General features: G+C 46.9%; 1 protein-coding gene across 1 annotated transcript in view; it reads left to right on the forward strand.

Annotated features, from left to right (window-relative positions):
• The window catches only part of LOC119441531 (pancreas transcription factor 1 subunit alpha), a 34,668-nt gene extending 24,620 nt beyond the window's left edge, over positions 1 to 10,048 (forward strand). The window contains exons 2-3 of the mRNA XM_037706144.2: positions 2,809 to 3,341; positions 8,440 to 10,048. Of these exons, the coding sequence (XP_037562072.1) occupies positions 2,903 to 3,341; positions 8,440 to 8,597 (597 nt within the window). The 5' untranslated portion in view covers positions 2,809 to 2,902 and the 3' untranslated portion in view covers positions 8,598 to 10,048. The remainder of the gene's footprint in view (positions 1 to 2,808; positions 3,342 to 8,439) is intronic.
• Positions 10,049 to 20,389: the final 10,341 nt, after the last annotated feature.

Raw genomic sequence — 20,389 nt, forward strand, 5'->3', positions numbered from 1 at the left:
AAGAATTGCAATCGGCAACGGCGAGCGAATGCTGCTAACCACGCCGCCGAGCTCTGCGCTAAATAATGTGACTATGCTTTACAATCTCTTGGTCAGCGAGTGACGCAGTTGGCCTGGTTTAAAGCAATAAAATCCAACGACTATGACATCTAGTATGGTTGTATATACACATACAAGGAGAGGCCTTCGTCCTGCAGTGGACATAAATAAAGGCTGGTGATGTTGATATACATATACAACTCTAAATATCATAGTATGACTAAACATTTTCATGCACTGAAGAGAATCACTCAGTTTAAGATTTTGCTTTTGCATAGCTACCATTGAAGGAATGGTCTAAGGAAAACTGAGCAGCTTTTAGCAATATGCGAAATTAAAAGCTCATGTTACATGTAAAATGCCAAAATATGCTTCTATAACGTTATAGATGTGTTTGGAGTGTATACTTATGGATACTATCTGACGGGAAATTTCAGAGAGCATCTACGGCTAACGCTCTTTTTTGTTCACTTCATTTAAATATTATTTACGACCTCTATGTGCGCTGCTCCCGGCAACGGCTTGAGCTGTACCGCGCTTCATAGTTACCCTTTGGCAGAAAAGGCGAGGGTGTTGGACGGGTGCGCGAGAAGTGCAAACTGAAACGTTTTAATACAGAGGAAGAGCTTGGAGACGATCAGCGTGGTATGCGCAAAGGCAGTCTTGCTCGGAAATTTATAAGATTGTTATGCTAGCTATAGGGAATGATGTTTCCTGCCACTCGTATACCACTGATTCCGGCGCAGCGTGCTCTTACTCTGAAGCCACCACCAAAGCTATGTTAACGTGTGATCCGACCAAACCATAAACCTCCGCTTAAGGTTGGCGCCCGTCATGGCATCTTTTTTCATTGGTAGACAATCTAGGCGCGTTTCCCCTGTAGTCGTCGGCCTTGCCGTGATGTTCAGTATAAAGTCCAAGTGCGATAACATCGTGGCCGCGCTGCATGTGCTGTGGGTGCGATTAAAAGCGTGGCTAGCGTGGGCCGACGACGGTGGCCTGATCTAACGCGGGCAAGGAAGGAAGGCGGGGAGAAAGCGCGCCGTCTTCCATCGCGCGCAACGCACCGTGGGCGTACTACTCATGCGGCGGCCGCGTATGGCACGGCTGAGCGCAGCAGCGCAGCCTCTCGCCGCTTAGCTCGCTTAGCTCACCTTGAACCGCGAGGCAACACGAACGACAATCCCCTTACTGCTGCAGCCGAGCTTGCTCACGCCAGCGTTTTGACAGCTTATGTCCGCGGTAATCGAGTGAACTGTGTTAATCTTTGCCTGTGCGCGCGTGACACTACGCTTGTTGATGTAGTTAGTGAGCGAATGTCTACAAGCTTATACGAAGTATAAAACAACTATTCTTGCTTTGTATAGATGTATAATAATGTGACACCGCAATAGAATATTCGCCTTTTGGGCGAAACTGCGACTTCTTTAAATTTTGCGTAATCCACTTCGGCTAGTTTGCAGTTTCTTCGGAGTTGGGACACACACACGCACACACACACACACACGAACAGGCACGCATACACACACGCACAGGCATGCACACATACACGCACACACACACGCGCGTGCACACACACACAAAGAGCACGCGTGCGCGCGCACGCACGCAGGTCATAGTGTTTGCGATGTTCGTTTGTCCTATGCAAAGCAAAATACGCGGCTGGGGTACATTTATAAAAAGGTATAGAATGTCAAAAAACGAAGTTAGTGAACTTGTGCTGTTGAAAAGTTGACAGCCATCAAGTTTTACTTGAGACGACGCAATTGAGCTAATGAAACACTAGAAATCATTCGATAATAATTCCGTAATGAAGGCTTGACTGGTTGTCGCCTCTCTAATTTTGCAATTAAACACATAGGGCCCAGTACTACACTCGTGCAGGCCCCTCTGGACACGTCGACTCTTCTGTAATTTGTCAAAAGAGAAAAAAAAACAACGATGGACCATGGCCTAGAGTTACTGTGCCCTTTGCAAGCAATTTACCCTGTATGGTTAAGTAAAGCTAGTTGCCGAATATTTCTACTGAATGTTTCTGGCACTGCAAGCTATAGGCGCAAATGCTAGCCGTGAAATTTTCTGACTGTGGCAGCAAAATGAGCAGTGGGTGCTTTAGTGAAAACTTACAGTGAGTAAATTATCTTGTTATGATAGCATACAGGCCGAGGTTTCTTGCGGTATACATATATTGAGCAGGGGCTTAACAACCTTGCCACATTGTATATATGCAGGAACTCATCCTATGGGTCACATCGCGAGACTAGCTTCCCAAGAGTAAGCATTGTTTAGCATGGGTCTTATAGTCTACAATATGATCAAGCTTCCCGTTGCTGCTTCACGTCACAAGGTATCATGAATCACCGTGAATGACAGTGAACCAAAAGGCTAGGGCAAGGAATGTCGCTGGAGCCTAATGATGACTAAGGGACTTTTCTCGGGGCTCTGACGAAGGCATGTATTCTCGTCTAAAACTTGGCTAAGCTTGAGACATCCCTTGTTCTACCACTTTTGCACACTTACCAGTGTTCATAAACGCATCTTAACTTGAAGTCCACGTTTGACTTGATTTAAATGAAGCCTGTTGTGCACCACGCCGAAGGAAACACAATGAGCGTCCTGGGAACGTTCATATCAGGCGTCATTTGGATCAAGTCAAAGATGGGCTTCAAGTTCAGATGCATTTATGAATACGGGGGTTAGAGTCTCCACCTTGTTGTGAACCACTCTGCTGTTCTGTTCGTGAATGACGGGTACCCTTTTGATACCCAGGTCAGGAACGCGAGCACGTAGTCTGCCTGTCATCGAAAAGAGCCGACGCAAGCACAAGCGCGAAGGGCACGAGAAGCCGAGTGAGAGCTGAGACATGGACCAGTTCGACCTGAGCCGGGGATTCCTGCAGCACCTGGAGAGTCTGGGCGGCGCCCGGCTGCTGCAGAGCTCGCCGGACCAGGAGAACGACGAGTGCTGCCGGCCCCGGAGGTCCCGCAAGCGTGGGGGCGGAGGCAGCTCGCAGCACCGCTGCGGTGGTGGCACCCAGCAGGCCGCCCATCAGCGGCAGGCGGCCAATATGCGCGAGCGCCGTCGCATGCAGTCTATCAACGACGCGTTCGACGGGCTCCGGGCGCACATTCCGACGCTGCCGTATGAGAAGCGCCTCTCCAAGGTCGACACGCTACGGCTCGCCATCGGCTACATCGGCTTCCTCACCGAACTCGTCGACTCGGGGCGACACCCCGCGGACACGCTTCAGCAGCAGATACAGGAACAGCAGGCCAAGAAAGTCATCGTGCAGTGCAACAAAGGCGAGTGCGCTGGTTGTGCACTGTAACTGGCCGAGAAGGTCGAATGTACTAGAGTACGCAATGCGCAGCGCAGCGCTGGTGATTGAAAAGACGCATACCGGGTGTTTCTACGAAGGATTAAAGTAATATTTAAGTACAGCGATTTTGAAATAAAAGGATGTTTCATTCGGAAGCATGCCGTCAGTGCAGTGGTGGTGCGCGGTAATTAGTCGTTAATTAATGAAAATCCATCGATTAACTTTTACACCTTTAATTTAAGCAGACTCATCGTAATTGAGAAATTCAAGCGATCTCTCTATACAAGCTACATTATCTGGCAAAATGCGGTTACCCGCGAAACTATGGCACGACGAAATTCGCCTCTGAAAGGGCGCGAAAACAAAACTGCGAGTTTCGGATTCAAAACTGGGCGTGTTGGTTTAGCTTATTCAGAGGTGAAAGGCGCGTAGACGACGACACACTAATAGGGATACACACACAGCGGGAAGCCAGCGCGCTGCTGCGCCGTACTCCTGACTGTCGCAGCGCGCTGGCTGCCATCTGCTTGGTAACGTCGGCCGAACGTGGCCTCGAGGGGCGCGCGTCTTTTCTCTCATTACAGCCTTTTCTGAATCTAAAAGTTGATGACATGGCTTGTACGGAGAGCTCGCGCCAATTTCTCATTTACGATGAGCATGCTGAAACTAAAAGATTAAAGGTTAGTTATTGGGTTTTTGTTAATTAGCGACTAATTAGCGTATCATGTGCGCATCATCAATTTTTGTTAATTAGCGCATCATCTGTGACCCCATGGTCGCCAGCACTGACGGCATGCCTCTGGAGGACCCGTCCTTTTATTTTCAGACAGTTATTTTTAAATATTAGTTGAAGTCTTGGTAGAAACGGCTGGTTTATCAAGTGAGCGACGCTTAGGCAACTTCCTCTTTTGAGATCTTACTTTCTAGAACTGCTATTGATGTACTTGTCGCCTGTCGTTTTAGTACGTTAATACACGCTATTTCTTTTAGACAGCACCAGCTGAACGGTAGCGCATAATACAGGATCATAATTTTTATGTATTAGGGCATTCTTAAAGGGGCCCTGAACCACTTTTTATCGAAGTGGAGAAAGACACTTCAAGTGAAAATTGGCTATTTCAGAAATACTTCAATGCGTTCAGCAGAAACGGAATTATTGGCAATCAAACATGGCCTCTGTTGTGCTCCCGTTCCTTCTGCAATGCCTTGCACTGCAAAGGCTACGGCGAGGTGGGGCCTGGCCCCAACACTGCGCCTTCGAAATGTCACCATGGCGCGCAGTTGAAATTTAATTTTAGATATTGACGTAGACGCCACTACTTCCGATTTTGGCGCCTACGATGCTCTAAACGTAAGCCAAACGGGGTTGTTTTCAGCGAGCCGCAGACTCCGCAGTGCGCTTGGCCAGTGAACTCGTGGCGGCACCCCGCGGCGGCCGCGGTTCAGCCGAGCGCAGCGACCAATAGCAGCCGCGTATTGGAATGTGCTTCATTGCGAAATAAAGCGCACAGAAAAGAGTAAGGGTCATAGCTACTGTTGAAACGAGAGTGTTTGAGAGAAAGGTGAGTTCTCGCATCGCTTGCGAGCTCTACGCACCGCGTACGACAGCTAAACTTGGCTGAGATGTTCACTCCAGCGTAAGCTGCCCGCGGACTATGTTTTTCACCAATCCCGAGGGTGGTTCAGGGCCCCTTTAAGAATCGCCTGTGGCTAATAGTATCACTCTTGTCGTTGAGTTGGAGTAATGAAGAGGCGGACATTTCTATCACGAGAAATAGAAACACATCTTTAACTAATTAACAAATATTGTAATTAACTACCTAATTACTTTATGGCACATATTGCAATTTACGTATTGTAGCCGGTGAGGTTGCAGGATGCTTCCACTTGAAATGACTTTCCATAATCACAGTAGTTTCGAGATATTATTTCCCGAGATGTGAGATGAAATTCATGGGCATTAAAGTTACTTTTGTGCTTCAACTCGTAAAAGTGCGTTGCGTTAAAAAGTAAATGGACCAACACTGCATTTTCAAGGCAACTTGTTACGGCGACGCATATCTCCACACTGATGTCATTCTAGAAATTCTGTCCAAGGGGATACGCCTGACAAACTCACCGGCTAGAATTCGCAAATTGGAATATGTGTTGTAAGGTAATTAGTTAAGAAGTTAATTAGTCTATGTTTGTTAATTAGCTTAATATGAGTTTCGATTTTTTGTGCAAGTAATGTCTGCTCTCTGAACCATCCAGCTCAAGGACTTGAATTGTGTTACCTGCAACAGACGATTTTTTAAAATTCCTTAAAACTTTAAACTGGTCACCCCGTATAGCACTGACGCCATGCTAGGCCTATAGTATAGAAGCGCGATTAATATTTTCCCAAATATTGATTTCCATGCTATGTTTTAAGTTCTTCGTATACACGTTCGTATAATTCAATTTCACACGAGTCTTGGTTGAAAATTCCGCCTCACTATATATTGCAGCGCAGTATGCTTGATGAACCGTCGGGAGGGTATAATGTATTTCTTTCACAAAATTTCATTGTGCTACTGCTGTGATTACATATTCGCCAAAGGCTACTACTATTCAGTATTTCTTCGAAACTAGCGGCCGCTATAGGCGCCGGTTGTTCATCTCGAGATCTTCTGCGCATGCACTCCTTTAGACAATTTGTCTTTTTAAGCATAAGCATTTTCTGGCCAGATATATTCCCACGAGCTTAGAGATCAAGTTAAAATTCTAATACGCTATTAATGCCCAAAGGAACGCATGTAGACATCATCTCCCAGAGATGTCGTTTCTGACGCTGGGTCTTAAGGCGGTGGTCCCACTCCGGCGGCACGAGCCCCCCGTTTTCAGTACTTTTGGAGTAACCGTGGCGGCTCTTCTACTTAGGATAAGAAGTTGTCGTATAAACCATAAAAAGCTTAATTCTTGTAGATTTCAACTATAAATAATATAAGGAAATTGATTTATGTGATTTAGAAATAAATGCTCAAGAACAAGCAGTGAGATACAGGGTTTTTGCGAACTGTGTCTCAGTTGTGACCATATTTAGAAGAAACTACCGCACTTACTGCATTGCGGCTTGCTCTGTAGCTTTAGGACATATTTATCTAGTTCCTAGACGTAGCAAATTAATTTTTAATTTTTACTTTTTGGATAATTTGCTTTTGAAAATTGCCAAATATTGCAATCTTCTGTTGTAAACAACCCGGCAACTACATGCTCAAGGAAGCAAAATTTTGGATAAAGTAGAGTTCAAGGAATTTCCATTTAGGAGGCAAAATTTCATTCGTGTAACTTTATTAGTTTTAAAGCGCAGCTTCGCAGCTTTATTACCTTCCCGCAAAACTGGGCAAAAATAAGACCAGAATTCTAAATATTGCTTATTTTCGGCCGCATAATTAGGAAAACTAATAAAGTTGCACGAATGAAATTTTGCCTCCTAAATGGAAATACCTTGATCTCTACTTTATCCAAAATTTAGATTCCTTGAGCATGTAGTTGCCGGGCTGTTTACAACAGAAGATTGCAATATTTGGCAATTTTCAAAAGCAAATTATCCAAAAAGTAAAAATTAAAAATTAATTTTCTACGTCTAGGAACTAGATAAATATGTCCTAAAGCTACAGAGCAAGCCGCAATGCAGTAAGTGCGGTAGTTTCTTCTAAATATGGTCACAACTGAGACACAGTTTTCAAAAACCATGTATCTCATGCTTGTTCTTGAACATTTATTTCTAAATCACACCAATCAATTTCTTTACATTATATATAGTTGGAATCTACAAGAATTAGGCTTTTTATGGTTTATACGACAACTTCAAATCTTAAGTAGAAGAGCCGCCATGGTTGCTCCAAAAGTACTGAAAACGGGGGGCTCGTGCCGCCGGAGTGGGACCGCCGCCATAACATCTCAAAGCAATAAAGGCACTGTGACCAAGGGAGTGTTCTTAGTGGCGAAAAGGAGAGAAACACAGGGCACATTCGTGGGGTTATCTGCATTTTCAAATAAATTTCAAACTTCACGAAAGCTCACCAACGTGTCAGAAGTTGAATAACAAAAGATAATTTCGTAATTTCATCGGATCTCCACCAAGCAGATAACGTGGAACAGAATTGATGACGTCGTTATTATATCGCGATTAGACATCATCTGCGTACGCGCTCCTGTATTGCGCTGTGAATATTTTGATGGAAGCAGTGGTGCTGTACTTCGAAGTGTCTACTGTGAATTCGAAGTGAATGTAGTGATGTAAAAAAAAAAGAAAACAGTGTTTATCTAGAAATGAGTACTGTGACGTATTATGCGTCTCTCATCGCTAATGCGAAGGAATGTTGGCACGGTTCTCCCTTTATTTCTGCTTTGTTTTCTTTTTGCTGAAGCTAGATTCGCCGCACTCTTTCTTGTTCCTCGCCGGCTTTTTGTTCACTACTCTCCTGTACGTTATTATTATTACTCAAGGTATGCTCTTCTTTTTCGAGAAATATGTGTCATCAGTGGCATGCATTTGAATCTTCATTCGGGAATAACGTTGCACAGTACCAAGACATTGGTCAGTCTTGAGAGTGTTCACCTGCATCAATTACCTATTTTAGGGTTGAAGTGAAACACTACTACCAACTTTTCACATTTTTGAGTAGCAAAACAATTCGTAATACAGACTTGAAAAATAGTCACTGCTTCAACTTTGCTCTTTGGCCAAGCTCCTAGATAACATGCAGTCGACCTAATAGAAAAGAATTTCATGTCTACATCAGTACTACGTTCCTGTCCGCGTAGTGTTTGCATCGCAGAGACAAGAAAATGGCGGTGGCCGGAGGAAATGTTACGTGCGACTAGATCGCTTAATGTTTGACATCATCACGTGACTGCATAAACGCATTAGGTGATCGCTGATATGACAGTTTATTCTGAAAACGCATGAAAGTCAAAGACAGGGGAATTAGACGGCGGAACCTGTACATGTGAACTGTCCCTAAAACATAGGCTATGCGAGATTACAATTTACAATGAACTTTCCGTTATAAGGCAGGCGAGCCTCACTGTGATTGTTGTTTTCATTCTTTCAGGCCTGATGAATGGTTCCTACCTTCCCCTGGCTGGCCACTCGTTGTCCTGGTCTTCAGAAAAGCAGGGCCCCACTGGCAACGTCATGGTAGCGAAAGTCTGGACGCCCGAAGACCCACGGAAAGTGCAGCAAAGGAACAGGAACGACAACGAGCCATGAACTTCTCGCCGCTTTACTGCCCAGCTTGCTTAATTCCTAGAGTCTTCGCCACGTATCGCCAGCCCCCAAAACGAGGGGCTTCAGAAAATGGCGTCATCATGTTAAATGGTCATAATAATTAGCCGCACATGCGTTGTGAGATGTAATAAGCTTCGTGTCATCTACTTTCTGCAACGCCCGATCAGACAACGCTGTTTTGTTGCCGCCTACTTAAGTGTGTAGCTTACGACGATCTCAATTTCTGTGGGCGACTTCGTCTGTTTTTACCTTTGCTTTTGACAGTTTCTCCGGCGACATGTCTCAACTAATCAGTAGGGGCGTAATCTGCGCAGTAGAAATGGTTAAAGAAGCTGAGAATTGTCTATGATGTGCTCATTTGAAGACCCCTATATACGGTTCCGCTAAGAAAGGTGTTACGCAATCTCGCGTGTATTTGTTTGTTTTGCGTCTCTGTTTTCAGACAAAAGCTTCTTTTGTCTCCTAGTCCAAACGGTGGTCGGAATGACAGCGTTGCATTCCTTCCTTTGTGTGGAAGATGCGCTGGTTTGACCTCGAGTAATGAACAATGAGAGAGAATACTGTCGTAAACCCGTAGCTGTTATGGCAAACCAGCTCTGTGGAATCCCACAAGGTAGAGAAAGTTTCATGAAAGGAAAAAGTGTCATCCACTCGGATGTACCACGAAACTTCATAGGAAACCCATACGGGTTCCCATACAGGCGAATGGCAATTTTTCCTTTCCTGTAGCTGTTACCTGAGATGCCATCGAGTGTGTTTGCCGTATGGCACAGTCAGCAAGCCCTGCGAGTTTCAGACTGATAAAACATCTAGTCATTATCTCAACACCCTCAGTGCATTGTATAAGCACGTCCTCGATTGTACCGGTGTGAATGTTTGTGAATTGCTGTTATTTCTTGAGGCTCTGTGTAACTTTGACCATGTTTGCTTATGTAATAATTCGTGAAAGCTTAAGCTTCAAAGCCAATGGTAGGCCACAGAACTTCTGTTCATTCTTCATAGGAAGGTGCTAGTAGATTCCTGCATGCGATATCACTTCAAAGTCACATTGTGTGCAATCTTCGCTGCGTTGTTGTTGACATTTTGCCATCCCTTGCTTTAGCCCGTGTTCTATGCGGAAAGTGCGGTCATATCGGCGTGTTTATTGTCATTTCACTGTAGATTTCTTTGCTGTTCACTGCCATTTTTTTATGTGAACAGAAGAGATGCTGCAAGACTGTCTAATATGCCTTTCTTATTTTTTGACAATCCTTATTGTGTGAAAGGAAACGAGTGTCATAACTATTGATGGAATAATTAAATGATTGGTTCATTGGCCAAACGAGTGACTGATCGATTGACTGACTGACTGAATGATGGACGGATGGTTGGATGCAGTTTGGCGGCCAAAATCATTGCGGGCGCTATGAAAGACGTCGTAGTATTGGTCTACAGAAGAATTTGAAGCATTTCGTGTTCATTAACCTGGGCCCAGAGACCCCTGTACAAATATTTTTAAGACGTCCTTACGGGAGTGGCACGTGTTCAGCAGAGTCATGTGACCGCGCTAATGAAAGCGTGCGCGCGGCGTCGCCCGGGCATTTGCCGTTCTACCGAGACATGGCGCGACCTAAGCGTACCTTGACGCCGCAAAAGGCTGCCCTACGAGAAAAGCGCCTTCGAGCCACGCGGGAAAGGAATCGCCGTCTTCGTGCCGATCCAGCCTACCTCGCCAACAAAGCCACCGATATGCGACGTCGCTGAGCTAATCCCGAATACCGAGAACGCGAGAATCAAACCAAGCGTCAACGCCCAGCCTTGCCATGATAGCCCAGCCTTGCCCTGATAGCCCAACCTTGCCTACAAAAAGCCAAGTTAAGCCACGTTCAGCCTACATCAACTAGTTGAGACGTCGTGAGGAACGTCGCCCAGCTCCGCTGTTCCTTCAGACTTGGCACGGCTAGTGTCAAGGTGGCCGCATTTTTTAAATATTTTTAATCGGTTGAGAGTCACTTTTTATTTTATATGCTACAAAAGTGGTGAAATTCAGTGCCGCTGTATTTAGAAAGGAGCTCGCGATTTGAATGTATTAATCCTGTCAGGCACGGAGCCCCCCCTCCCCTCCCCCTGCCGAAACGTTTAGAGTACATGTGATAAAACGAGGCAGGAAACACAGCTGCCTGCACCAATTACCCAGTGCACTGCGAGCTCTGCTCCACCAGGTGGCTGCACTGTGCAGGCCGTTCACGTTTGCACGTCCGCTCATCCGGTAAGACGCCCAGCCCGCTTGCGTTTACTGGAATACCGGACATGCTAAAACTCTCCAATGAAAGGAAATGTACGGGTGCGGCACTTCTGCACATGTCTACCTGCGCCAAGTATTCCGGCAGCGTTTGACAGTGATCCTGGCTTCTTGGAATAGACACTGTATCAGCGCAGCTTCCACCTGTGGTAGTTTTACATTTACCTAATCATGAAAGAGAATATCAGAAAAATTAAATCAAATGTCACTCTGAATGATCTGTTTGTCTCATTTTGCTTTAGCAAATGAGATATTATGCCTCCTCATCGACAGCTAAAACTGGCGCGGATAATAATGCGGGACTCTATACCTGTGCGCTCATTTCGTCTGATGCTTTTCTTTCAGTGCCACTGAAAATTGTCTGTGAATATAGCATTGCCGTTTCATCGTTTGGGGGAGCCTCCTGTGCCACGTCATCAGCAGTGATGTTCCTTATAATTTCGCCGTAATATGGGATCCACTGGACAATTATGTCATAATGAAAATAGTTTGCTATAGCGCGAGCCTTTTGTATTTCGTATATCAATGTGGTGTTTACTTTTATTCAGATGATATGTTTATAAACCGTATTCAGAGGTGTTAGTGCTCCTTGGACGGCGGCGGCAACTCCTCTTAACTTAATGCATAGAAGTGACCGAAAAACATAATAAAGGAAGACGATAAAATGTGTAGTTACAGCAGTTCTAAACTTCACCAACGCATAAAAAAACAGTTGTTTCTGAGCTGATTTCTTTTATGCACAGCAATTAGGTTTGCGAATCACTCAGAGCTACCCAGCATAGAGGTCCTGAATCTGCACATATGAAGCTCTAAACAAAACGTATAGCATATAGTTCTCCCGTGGTAGATGTTGTAAAGTGACACAGCTTATCTTTTGTAAAGTGACACAGCTTATCTGACACAGCAGCTCTTCTCTTTCGGTAAGCCGGTAAAAAAATGCCGACGTAGAGCTTTCATTCCGACACGAACCATTCGTATAGCCGCTTCACAAAAAAGCCAGTCACCAGCAGTCATGTCAATGTAATAATACACTCTTGGCCGAGGCAAGAGAACTCAAATGGACTAGGAAGTTTCCGTATTTCTTCACTGGGAAAAAAACCTGCCTCCTCATTGACTGCAGCAACAACTCATTCCCAAGGATACAACATTCGGGTTTCCTTTTCAAAAGGTTTTTCTTCTCATCAGTCGAGAGGAATACCACAGGAATCACCTCGAACCTTCGATTTTTATACGTCACATACGTGAAGCATTCTGCCTCTTCGTCACACTCGATATCATCTTCCTCGCTAAGTGTGTACGTCGGCGTTTTCGCATTACTATATTGTTCTTCAATTGTTTTGTTAAGAATTGCGGACTGGAGAATCCAGAAAACCGTTACATGAGAACATTAGCAAACGGAACGGCAGAATTTGCAAATACCACCCATGATGAACACACCATATGCACAAAATGTGCCCCCCGATGCGCACCCTATAACGCAAATATTCTATGCCAAGTGACAGGGCATGTTTGTTAGGCGAATAACAAAGCTTATGCACAATTCCAAGGGCATTGATTAAAGCGGTCCACCGATAAGATTTTTTGGTGAATAATTTCCCGCACATGTGCCGCCAAGCCGACGCCTCTAATGTACCCCATTAGCTTCCGTGCACCCCCCACGGCTTGTGTGGCTGTCGCGTGTGACGGTGGAATGCTTCTACCGAAAGAACCTGCCATGGCTGGTCAGCGGCTGCGGTGTTCTGCTGCAGAGCAGGAAGCTACGTAAATCCAGGCTATCTGCATTCGGATGGGACCGGAAACGCAAAAGCGCTCGTGCGATGCGCAGATAACTCTCGTAAAATTCAATCCGGAGGCCCCTAGTACACATCTCTCGTAGCCTCTCTGTTGCATTTGCATTCCAATCAATCAATCAAGGAAGCAAGCAAGCAGGCAGGCAGGCAAGGCCAAGCAATCAAAGAATCGAACTCGCCATTCACGATGAAATTAAACGCAACCACTAGGTACACGTGGCGCCATCAGAGGAGCGAGAGCTGAATTAAAGTGAACCGCTTTTGTCCTCCGAAGTGCGGAAACGAGCAGCGCGCAAATCCCGGAGGCCACGGTGCCTCAGGTGTTCTGCTTATTGGAGGCGTCCCCTTGAACGCTCCCCCTCTCACCTTCTCCGTTGCCGGCTAAGAACGGACAACCTCCCCCCCCCCAAAAAAAAATGAAAATGAAAATAAAAAAACAGAAGAAAATTTAAAATGGGAAAGCCATTTCCGTCTAAGCTACCGGCCATAACCTCCTACATACATTGGGGTACGAGGAAATGAGGCTGCGCGCAGTTATCGCAGATTCCGTAGGTTCCAAGAAAGCGAGACAGAAACTCTTTCTGTTATTTATTCATCCTCATTGGTGCCCCAGTTTTAATTATTATCCTTGAACTTTCCTGATATATGACTTCTCAAGGGCACTGAATAGTCATGCCTGATTTCGTTCGAAGATTTCCAGCACTTGCAATTTGCGTGAAACGCGAGCAAATGCCATTACCATCTAAGTGAAGCGATATCAAGATTCCGCTGTTGATTTCTGTGTCTAAATTTTTACTTTAGCCGGTCGTGTCTTTCTATTGCTAATGTCTGTGTGTTTTAGAGCGCAGCTCCTAGGCGCCTGTTCCTCGGTTGAGCCAACACCCCCTAGACTAGACAATAGACTAGGTGGCGTTGGTTGAGCGTCCGCGTAAACGTGCGAACGCGTTCGTGCTGCTGCTCGCGGGTTCGTCGTCATCGTCTTTAACAGCTGGCTCCGATGCCGCTCATCATGTCAACGTTCCCACACTGCCTCTCCCTCTGTGAACGTGATGACAGAACTGGCCCATTGCCAGTCGGTGCGGTCATTTCGCTAAAAAATTCTTTGCCTTAGAATATCGCGAAATGAAAACACGTTTTGAGCTGCGCTAAAAGTTCGCATTAGAGTGTAAGGTAATCGTCAGACATTTTTTAGCCTTTTTTTCAGTGGACCCAGGACCATAATTTTCTTCCTTCGTGCCGCCTCTTCTCAGCGAGAGAAAAAGAGACTATTAGCGAGCATATTTAATTAATGTGAGAAAAGCAGACAGGTCGGCCAGTTGTTTGTTGTTGGCGTGCTACTCTACGCAGGAAAAAGGTAGATGGGATGGAAAGGGAGGTATCACGTTGCTAGGAGGAGGACGAGCAAGAGTAAAGGTAGCGAGGTCAACCAGACAAGCGTCCGGTTTGCTACTCTACGCAAGGGAAAGGGGGTTAGGGAATGACAAGAATGAAGAGGAGCCAAATTAATCTAAAATGCCCAATTTCTTTCGTTTGTTCGCGCATTTACGTGCTGTGGGACAAATACGAGCATTCGATCTGAATGACAAGTTAGGCTAGTGGCTTACCTTCTTGGCCCCAACGACATATTACAATGCCTCGTAAATTTTAGGTCGTATATTCTCTGTACCCTGCAATTTGGCCGATGTATCTGGGGCAGCTGAATGGGAGAACAGCCGACTGCTAATAATAATTTAATCAATGATTTATCAAGGAATGAGGCATTTACTAAGTGGCGTATTAAGTAGGGAGTTTTAGTATAGCGGAAAACGCTTACGTTAGGGTTAGCGTGCGACGTAACGCTAACGCAAACAAAGGCTGCACTGCGCAGTACAAGGTAGTGTTTTAGAATAGCGGGACGGAGCAAAACGCTAACGCTAATGCAAATACACGTGGGGGCCATCTGGACGCGGATACAGCAAACATGAGCAAACCCTCTCGTTAAGTCTACTCCGCCGCTAATCGAGAACGTATATCGAAAACAACGTCTATTTGTCACCTGTACGCCGCTGTGGAAGCATCATCACACAAATCTAAAGCAAACACGATCATTAGTGGGGAACCAATGATCCGAACAGTGCAGGCCAACGACTCGATAGATCCGAAGTGGACGGCTCTCGCTTCAACAGGCGCCGCCATCTTACCCTTCGGTACGGAATCCCTTGCGTGCGCTAGCGTTGAGCGGTATATTCCGGAAATAGCGTACGTACGTACGAGTTCTGGCTACGTTTACGTTCTGCGCATGCACAGTTTGCAGCACGTAACGCTAACGCTAACGCTAAATCCTTGCGTTTGCTGTTTTCCGCTATACTAAAACTCCCAAATATTTCAAGGTAGTCAAAAGCGACAACGAGAAGTGGAGTGATGCGTAACACTGCAGAGGTTATTTTAGAGCACAGATCTTAGGCGCCCGTTTAGGCATGGCGGATTACTTTTTAAGTGAAGCTTTATGTGGCTAGGCGAAACAAGGAGGTACCCTCCCTGAGGCGTAATCGCCCGTCCACCTAAAACTATCATCATCAGCATTGGCTTCGTCGTCTTCTTCCGCAGCTGGCTCATTGGCTCGTGCTCGACACGCGCTAGTGCCACTGCTCCCGCGTTCGTCGTCGTCATCTGCTTTCACAGCTGGCTGCGTTGCCACTCATCATTCCAGCGTAGAATTTCACTCTTCTTAATGTCGTCATAATGGGGAGGCCGCGTTTACGGGGGTAAATTAAAAATTAAATTGTTGGGTTTTACGTGCCAAAACCAGTTCTGATTATGAGGCACGCCGTAGTGGGGGATGAGTCATTGTTTAAGGGGGGTAAGATCAATTCATTGTCTTTTGTAACGGACATATTTATTTTGAAGCAATTTAATTTCAAAGAATCGCAAGCGGAAATGGCGGGCGGATTCTGCTAACCACGCCGCCGAGCAAACTCGAGAAATCTAACGCAAGCGACAACGGTGGACTGCGGGTATACCGTCAGTGACGTCGTTCTCTCTGTCACAGCCGAACGCGTGTGTAACTTCATAATTGAGAAATACTTTAATGAAAGGGATAAACCCAGTAATAAACACCGGGGCCGCACGTTTCAGCTTCGCTGGTTAACGATCTTCACAGAGTGCAAGGGCCAACCATTATTTTGCCCGATTAACAATGAATCATTCCTAATCGATTAATCGCTTTTTATGCAGCGTTTTTCATCGGTTAATTGATTAATCAAAATTTTGTCGGGAGCTTTTAGAAAGGTTGAAACACTGTTACCTATGTTTGTAGGACCCTATTCTGATGTTTGAGAGGTGGAACCAAGTTTGAAACACAAATGCATAAATGTTTGATAAAAGATAATGTTTAACTTGTTAAAAAGAAAATATAGTTGGCACTAGTGGCTTTTGAAAAGATCAATGATGTATTTTATAAAATTGCACTTAGTGCAGAATTAAGTAAGATACATGGCACTAGTGAATCCCTGTACAGTAAAGTTTTTCTGCTCGGCTCTCAGCAAGCTCACCTTCGTGCCGTCGCCAAGGAAAAGAAATGCAGGACGGAATTATTGGTGAAATTATTGCAAATTTGTGTAACTTAATAGTCATATGTGTTTTTCCAATGCAACGGCTTTCCTGACGATAATCTTTACTGTATTGAAACTAAAGGTGAGGCAAGTCGACTAAAGCAAACTACGCTTATCACATTAAGGGCGAAAAATTACCTTAGAATAACTCTAAGACACTGGTTAAACGTTGAAGATCTAAAATGTGAGTGAGTGAGGAAAAATTTATTGAGAAGAAATAAATAAAACAAGGCACGTTGGTTGGGGCCCTTATTCCAGGGCTCCACTGGCATGAGCGGCTCACTGGGCTTGGTCCAGAAGAGCCAATTTGCTTTGCCGGCCGTCGTCCGCAAGCCACGCCTCCCACTGCCTATTCCTCATGAGTGGATGTTTGAGTACTATTGGGCTATCTATGTGCGGAGACCTCTTGGGACACTCCCATGTGATTTGTTTTAGTGTGTGTATGTCTGTGCACCACGGGCACTCATCAATGAACCTCGTAGGGTGTATTCTGGGTAGGTGGTGCAGGTTGGAGTATGTATTCGTCTGAATACGACGCCAGTCCCTCTCCGGTTGGCTGTTTAAATTCGAGTGAGGATGTGCAAAACGTCCCCGCTGCTGCCTTTTCTGCAAAAGGATGTCACGAGAATTCGGCGGAAGGTCGTAGCTGGGCCCTGCCGTTGCTCGGAAGTTTAATCCTCGAGCAATACGGTCTGCACTCGCGTTCCCTGCCAGTCCTTTGTGTGCCGGACACCATATGATAGTGTGGTGCCCATCTAGTTGATTCCCTCAAATTTCGAATATTGACTGGGGTGCCGTCCCATTTAGAAACGGACGGTAAGCTGCTTGTGAGTCGGATAATATGACAGCCGAATTGGTTTAGCGCTCGGCGTCCTGAATGGCCAAGGCGATGACTGCAGTCTCTGCCACGCATGCCGAGGAGGTTTTGAAGGATGCCGTTGTTACGTTATTCTCACGCGTAGAGACTACGGTGAACGTGTCGGAGCTGGTTCGACTAGCATCCGTGTAATACACTCCCGCTTCCATGCCGAAACGTTTGGGAAGAGTCTTGGCCCTTGCTCTGCGTCGTCCGGAATGGTACTTGGGGTGCGTGTTCTTGGGAATTGGGGCCACCGCAATGTGCGATCGAATATTGCGGTATATCTGTGCTATTTCCTCTCCGCAATAATGGGGCCTCAGTGTAAAGGGAAATCGAATGTGAAAGTGAATGCCTGATATCATCAGCATCATCATCATCAACCTAGGTCTTACATAAGGCCAGCGCAAAAAAATACATTCATAGATATACCAATCTGATCGACTCATACATCAAAGACCGCGAAGCTCTATAAAGTTTCCACACCCTTTGGATGTCCCAGGGCTCTGCTATGCCACTGCTGGAAATCTACCCACGACTTAGCAAACGCTCCTTTATATGCGGTTCATTTCCTTCTCTATACTATAGAACTCTTTAAACACTTCACTATATCCGAGTGTAGTACCTTATATCCTGCATTACATCCGACATATGGTCCTGTTAAACTACGCACGTTCAGACAGCCTCAGACTGCACTGACAGATATTCTTCGTGACAGCTTATCACCGACGCCGGCGCTCAGCTGCTTGTCCTCATCGACGCTTTGGTCATACGGTCACTTCGGGGCTCCAACGCAGGCTGCGATGTTGGCTGGTGTTTGACGTTTGATATCTTCCACGCGGCCAAACGCAAACCGTAGTAGAACGACTCTTAACAGAATTGCTTTAAAATCGAATTCGCAGTATTGTGTCGCTTAAATGAACAGAAATGTGCTCGCATAACAAAGAGCACGGAGTTCAGTAAGGCGTAGGATGTTTTTTTTTTTTTCGAACCGGTAGGCAGCTGGATAAAATGCAAGAGATGACGCTAAACGGAAGCAAGAAAGCTTTAATGTCAAAACATGCGCTGACGCCAGGTCTTAACTAAGAAAAAAAAATGCAAGAAAGCAATGGGTGAAGAACAGAACACTTTTAACTCAAAGGAAACCTGAACAAGCACGCGGTGCACGAGGACTGACGCCAAGTGGTCCAAAAGAACTCTGCCTTCTCTGGACGAGCAGTTCTTAAAAGCCTTGCACGCGCTTGCGCGTAGTTCTTCGTCGAAATCAGCCGACGCACGCTCGACACACTTCCCGTCTTCTCTCGTCGCTACTCAGTCCATGCTCTCAGGCCCTCTGACTGCGAGGTGCGTCGATCTCGAAGAGTGAGTGACTCTCTTCCAGCGAGTCACTCACTCTTCTTGGGGCCGTCCTTCTGGGAAGCTGCAGCAGCAGCCTCGACGTCAGCTTCGTTCCGGAACACGTAGCCGCGACGACGTCCCAAGTCGCCCGCAATGAAACTGTTCCCGAGCTCAGAGGGTACCTTCAGTTCGTCCGGAACGAACTCCTGGTCGTCGATGACGACTGGTAGCATCTTGCGAGACGTGATGGGGCTACGGGGAGCGCCGGCAAAGAATGCGTCACCCGAACCTCGGGTCACGCTCTCGGGTAACGGGACCTGTCCGTCAGGGGAGCAGCATTGAATGGTATCGCCACCGCCGCTGCTTGTCCGTGCTTCTGGCGTCGGTGGCTTCGTCACGACGCTTCCTGCGTCTCCTGGGGCGGGCTTGCTGTTTTGGCCCACCGTGTCACAGGGTCCGAGCTGCACGCTGTCCATTCCTGCTCAACTAGAGAGAGAAGTGCGACACTTCCGAGCCTCACGAAATAATTCGAACAAATGAGACCTTTTTCTCTGGCTCACGCGCTGCAGCGGCCACTTCTTTTTCCTTTCCTCTGAGCATGGAGCCAGCGCGTTCCTGACCGGCTGTGGCAGTAGCGAAAGCCCCTGCGTGACGTTTACCGGTGCTGGCGGAAGAGTTACATGCCACCAGGCAGATGGTGCTTTGGATGTTTCACCCATAGAGATATCTATGGGGAACTCCGTCGCTACTGTCTATGGGAGCGGCAAGCATGACTGTTCAGCCGGCAAGTGAGTGAGTGAAACAACTTTACTGACGATCCGGCATAAAGGGGGAAAGGGGTAGGTGAATTAAAGCGAGACACTAGCGTGCTCGAACGTCCCGGAGCAGCAACCTACTCGCGTCAAACCCGTGGGGGCGCCGCTTTCGGCCGCTGGCGTTCCAGGATGCTAAGCACGTGCTGGACCACGTCTCTTTGGTTGCCTGGCTCTCAGCTGATGATCTTGCTGCTGATGGCAGTTGGCATTGCTTCTTCTTGGTTACCCGGCGCTGGCGCACAGTCCCAGAGGAGGTGTCTCTGGGTGGCGTGCGCCTTCTTGCAGTGTTGGCATATATCCGTGGTGTATACCTCCGGGCAAACGTGCTTTGCCCAGACGGGGGTCCATATGGCTTGTACTTGCAACTGCCGTAGTGTGGCTGCTTTGCTGCGTTGTAGGTCTCGGTGAGGCGGTGGGTAGAGGCGTATGCTCGTTCTGTACCACTGCAGAACGTCGCCGTAGGTTGTGATGGAATACTCTTCGTCCTTGGCACCGGGTCGTTGCGGCTCCGAGGAATGCGTTGACGGAGACCCGCGGCTAGTTAGCGCGTGTGCCTCCGTATCTGCGTCCTCGTTGCGGTTCGGGCCCGCGCCCAGCTCCCCGGCGTGCGCAGGGAACCACTTGACGGTAACGGTGGTTTCCGGTCTTGCTATCGTTGAACATACTCTTGCAGTGGTTCCATGGACGTTGTTTGTAGCAAAGTTCACTATTGCCGGCTTCGAGTCGCTGAGGACCGTGCGGCAATCCGGGATCGCTAGTGCCAGTGCGATTGCAAACTCCTCGGCTTGCGTGGGCGACTTGCACCGTATGCTTCCCGACATTGTAAGTACTCCGGTGTCTGCAGCGATGACTGCTGCTGCGTACGTGTTTGGCCGGTGGGGATACTTCGCCACGTCCACGTAGTACGCGCGCGCATCGTTGGCGTGACCCTTTGTGAGGGCCGTTGCTCTCGCCATTCTTCTTTCTTGGTGTACTTGCGGATGCATGTGCTTCGGTAAGGATGGTACCCTCAGTCTTTGGAGAACGTCCCGGGGTAGCTGCTTTGCTACCTCCGGGGTCGTCGCAGGCGCGTTGATTCCGATGCGTTGTAGTATCGTACTTCCC

Source organism: Dermacentor silvarum, chromosome 2 (assembly GCF_013339745.2).
Source record: "Dermacentor silvarum isolate Dsil-2018 chromosome 2, BIME_Dsil_1.4, whole genome shotgun sequence".
NCBI lineage: Eukaryota > Metazoa > Arthropoda > Arachnida > Ixodida > Ixodidae > Dermacentor > Dermacentor silvarum.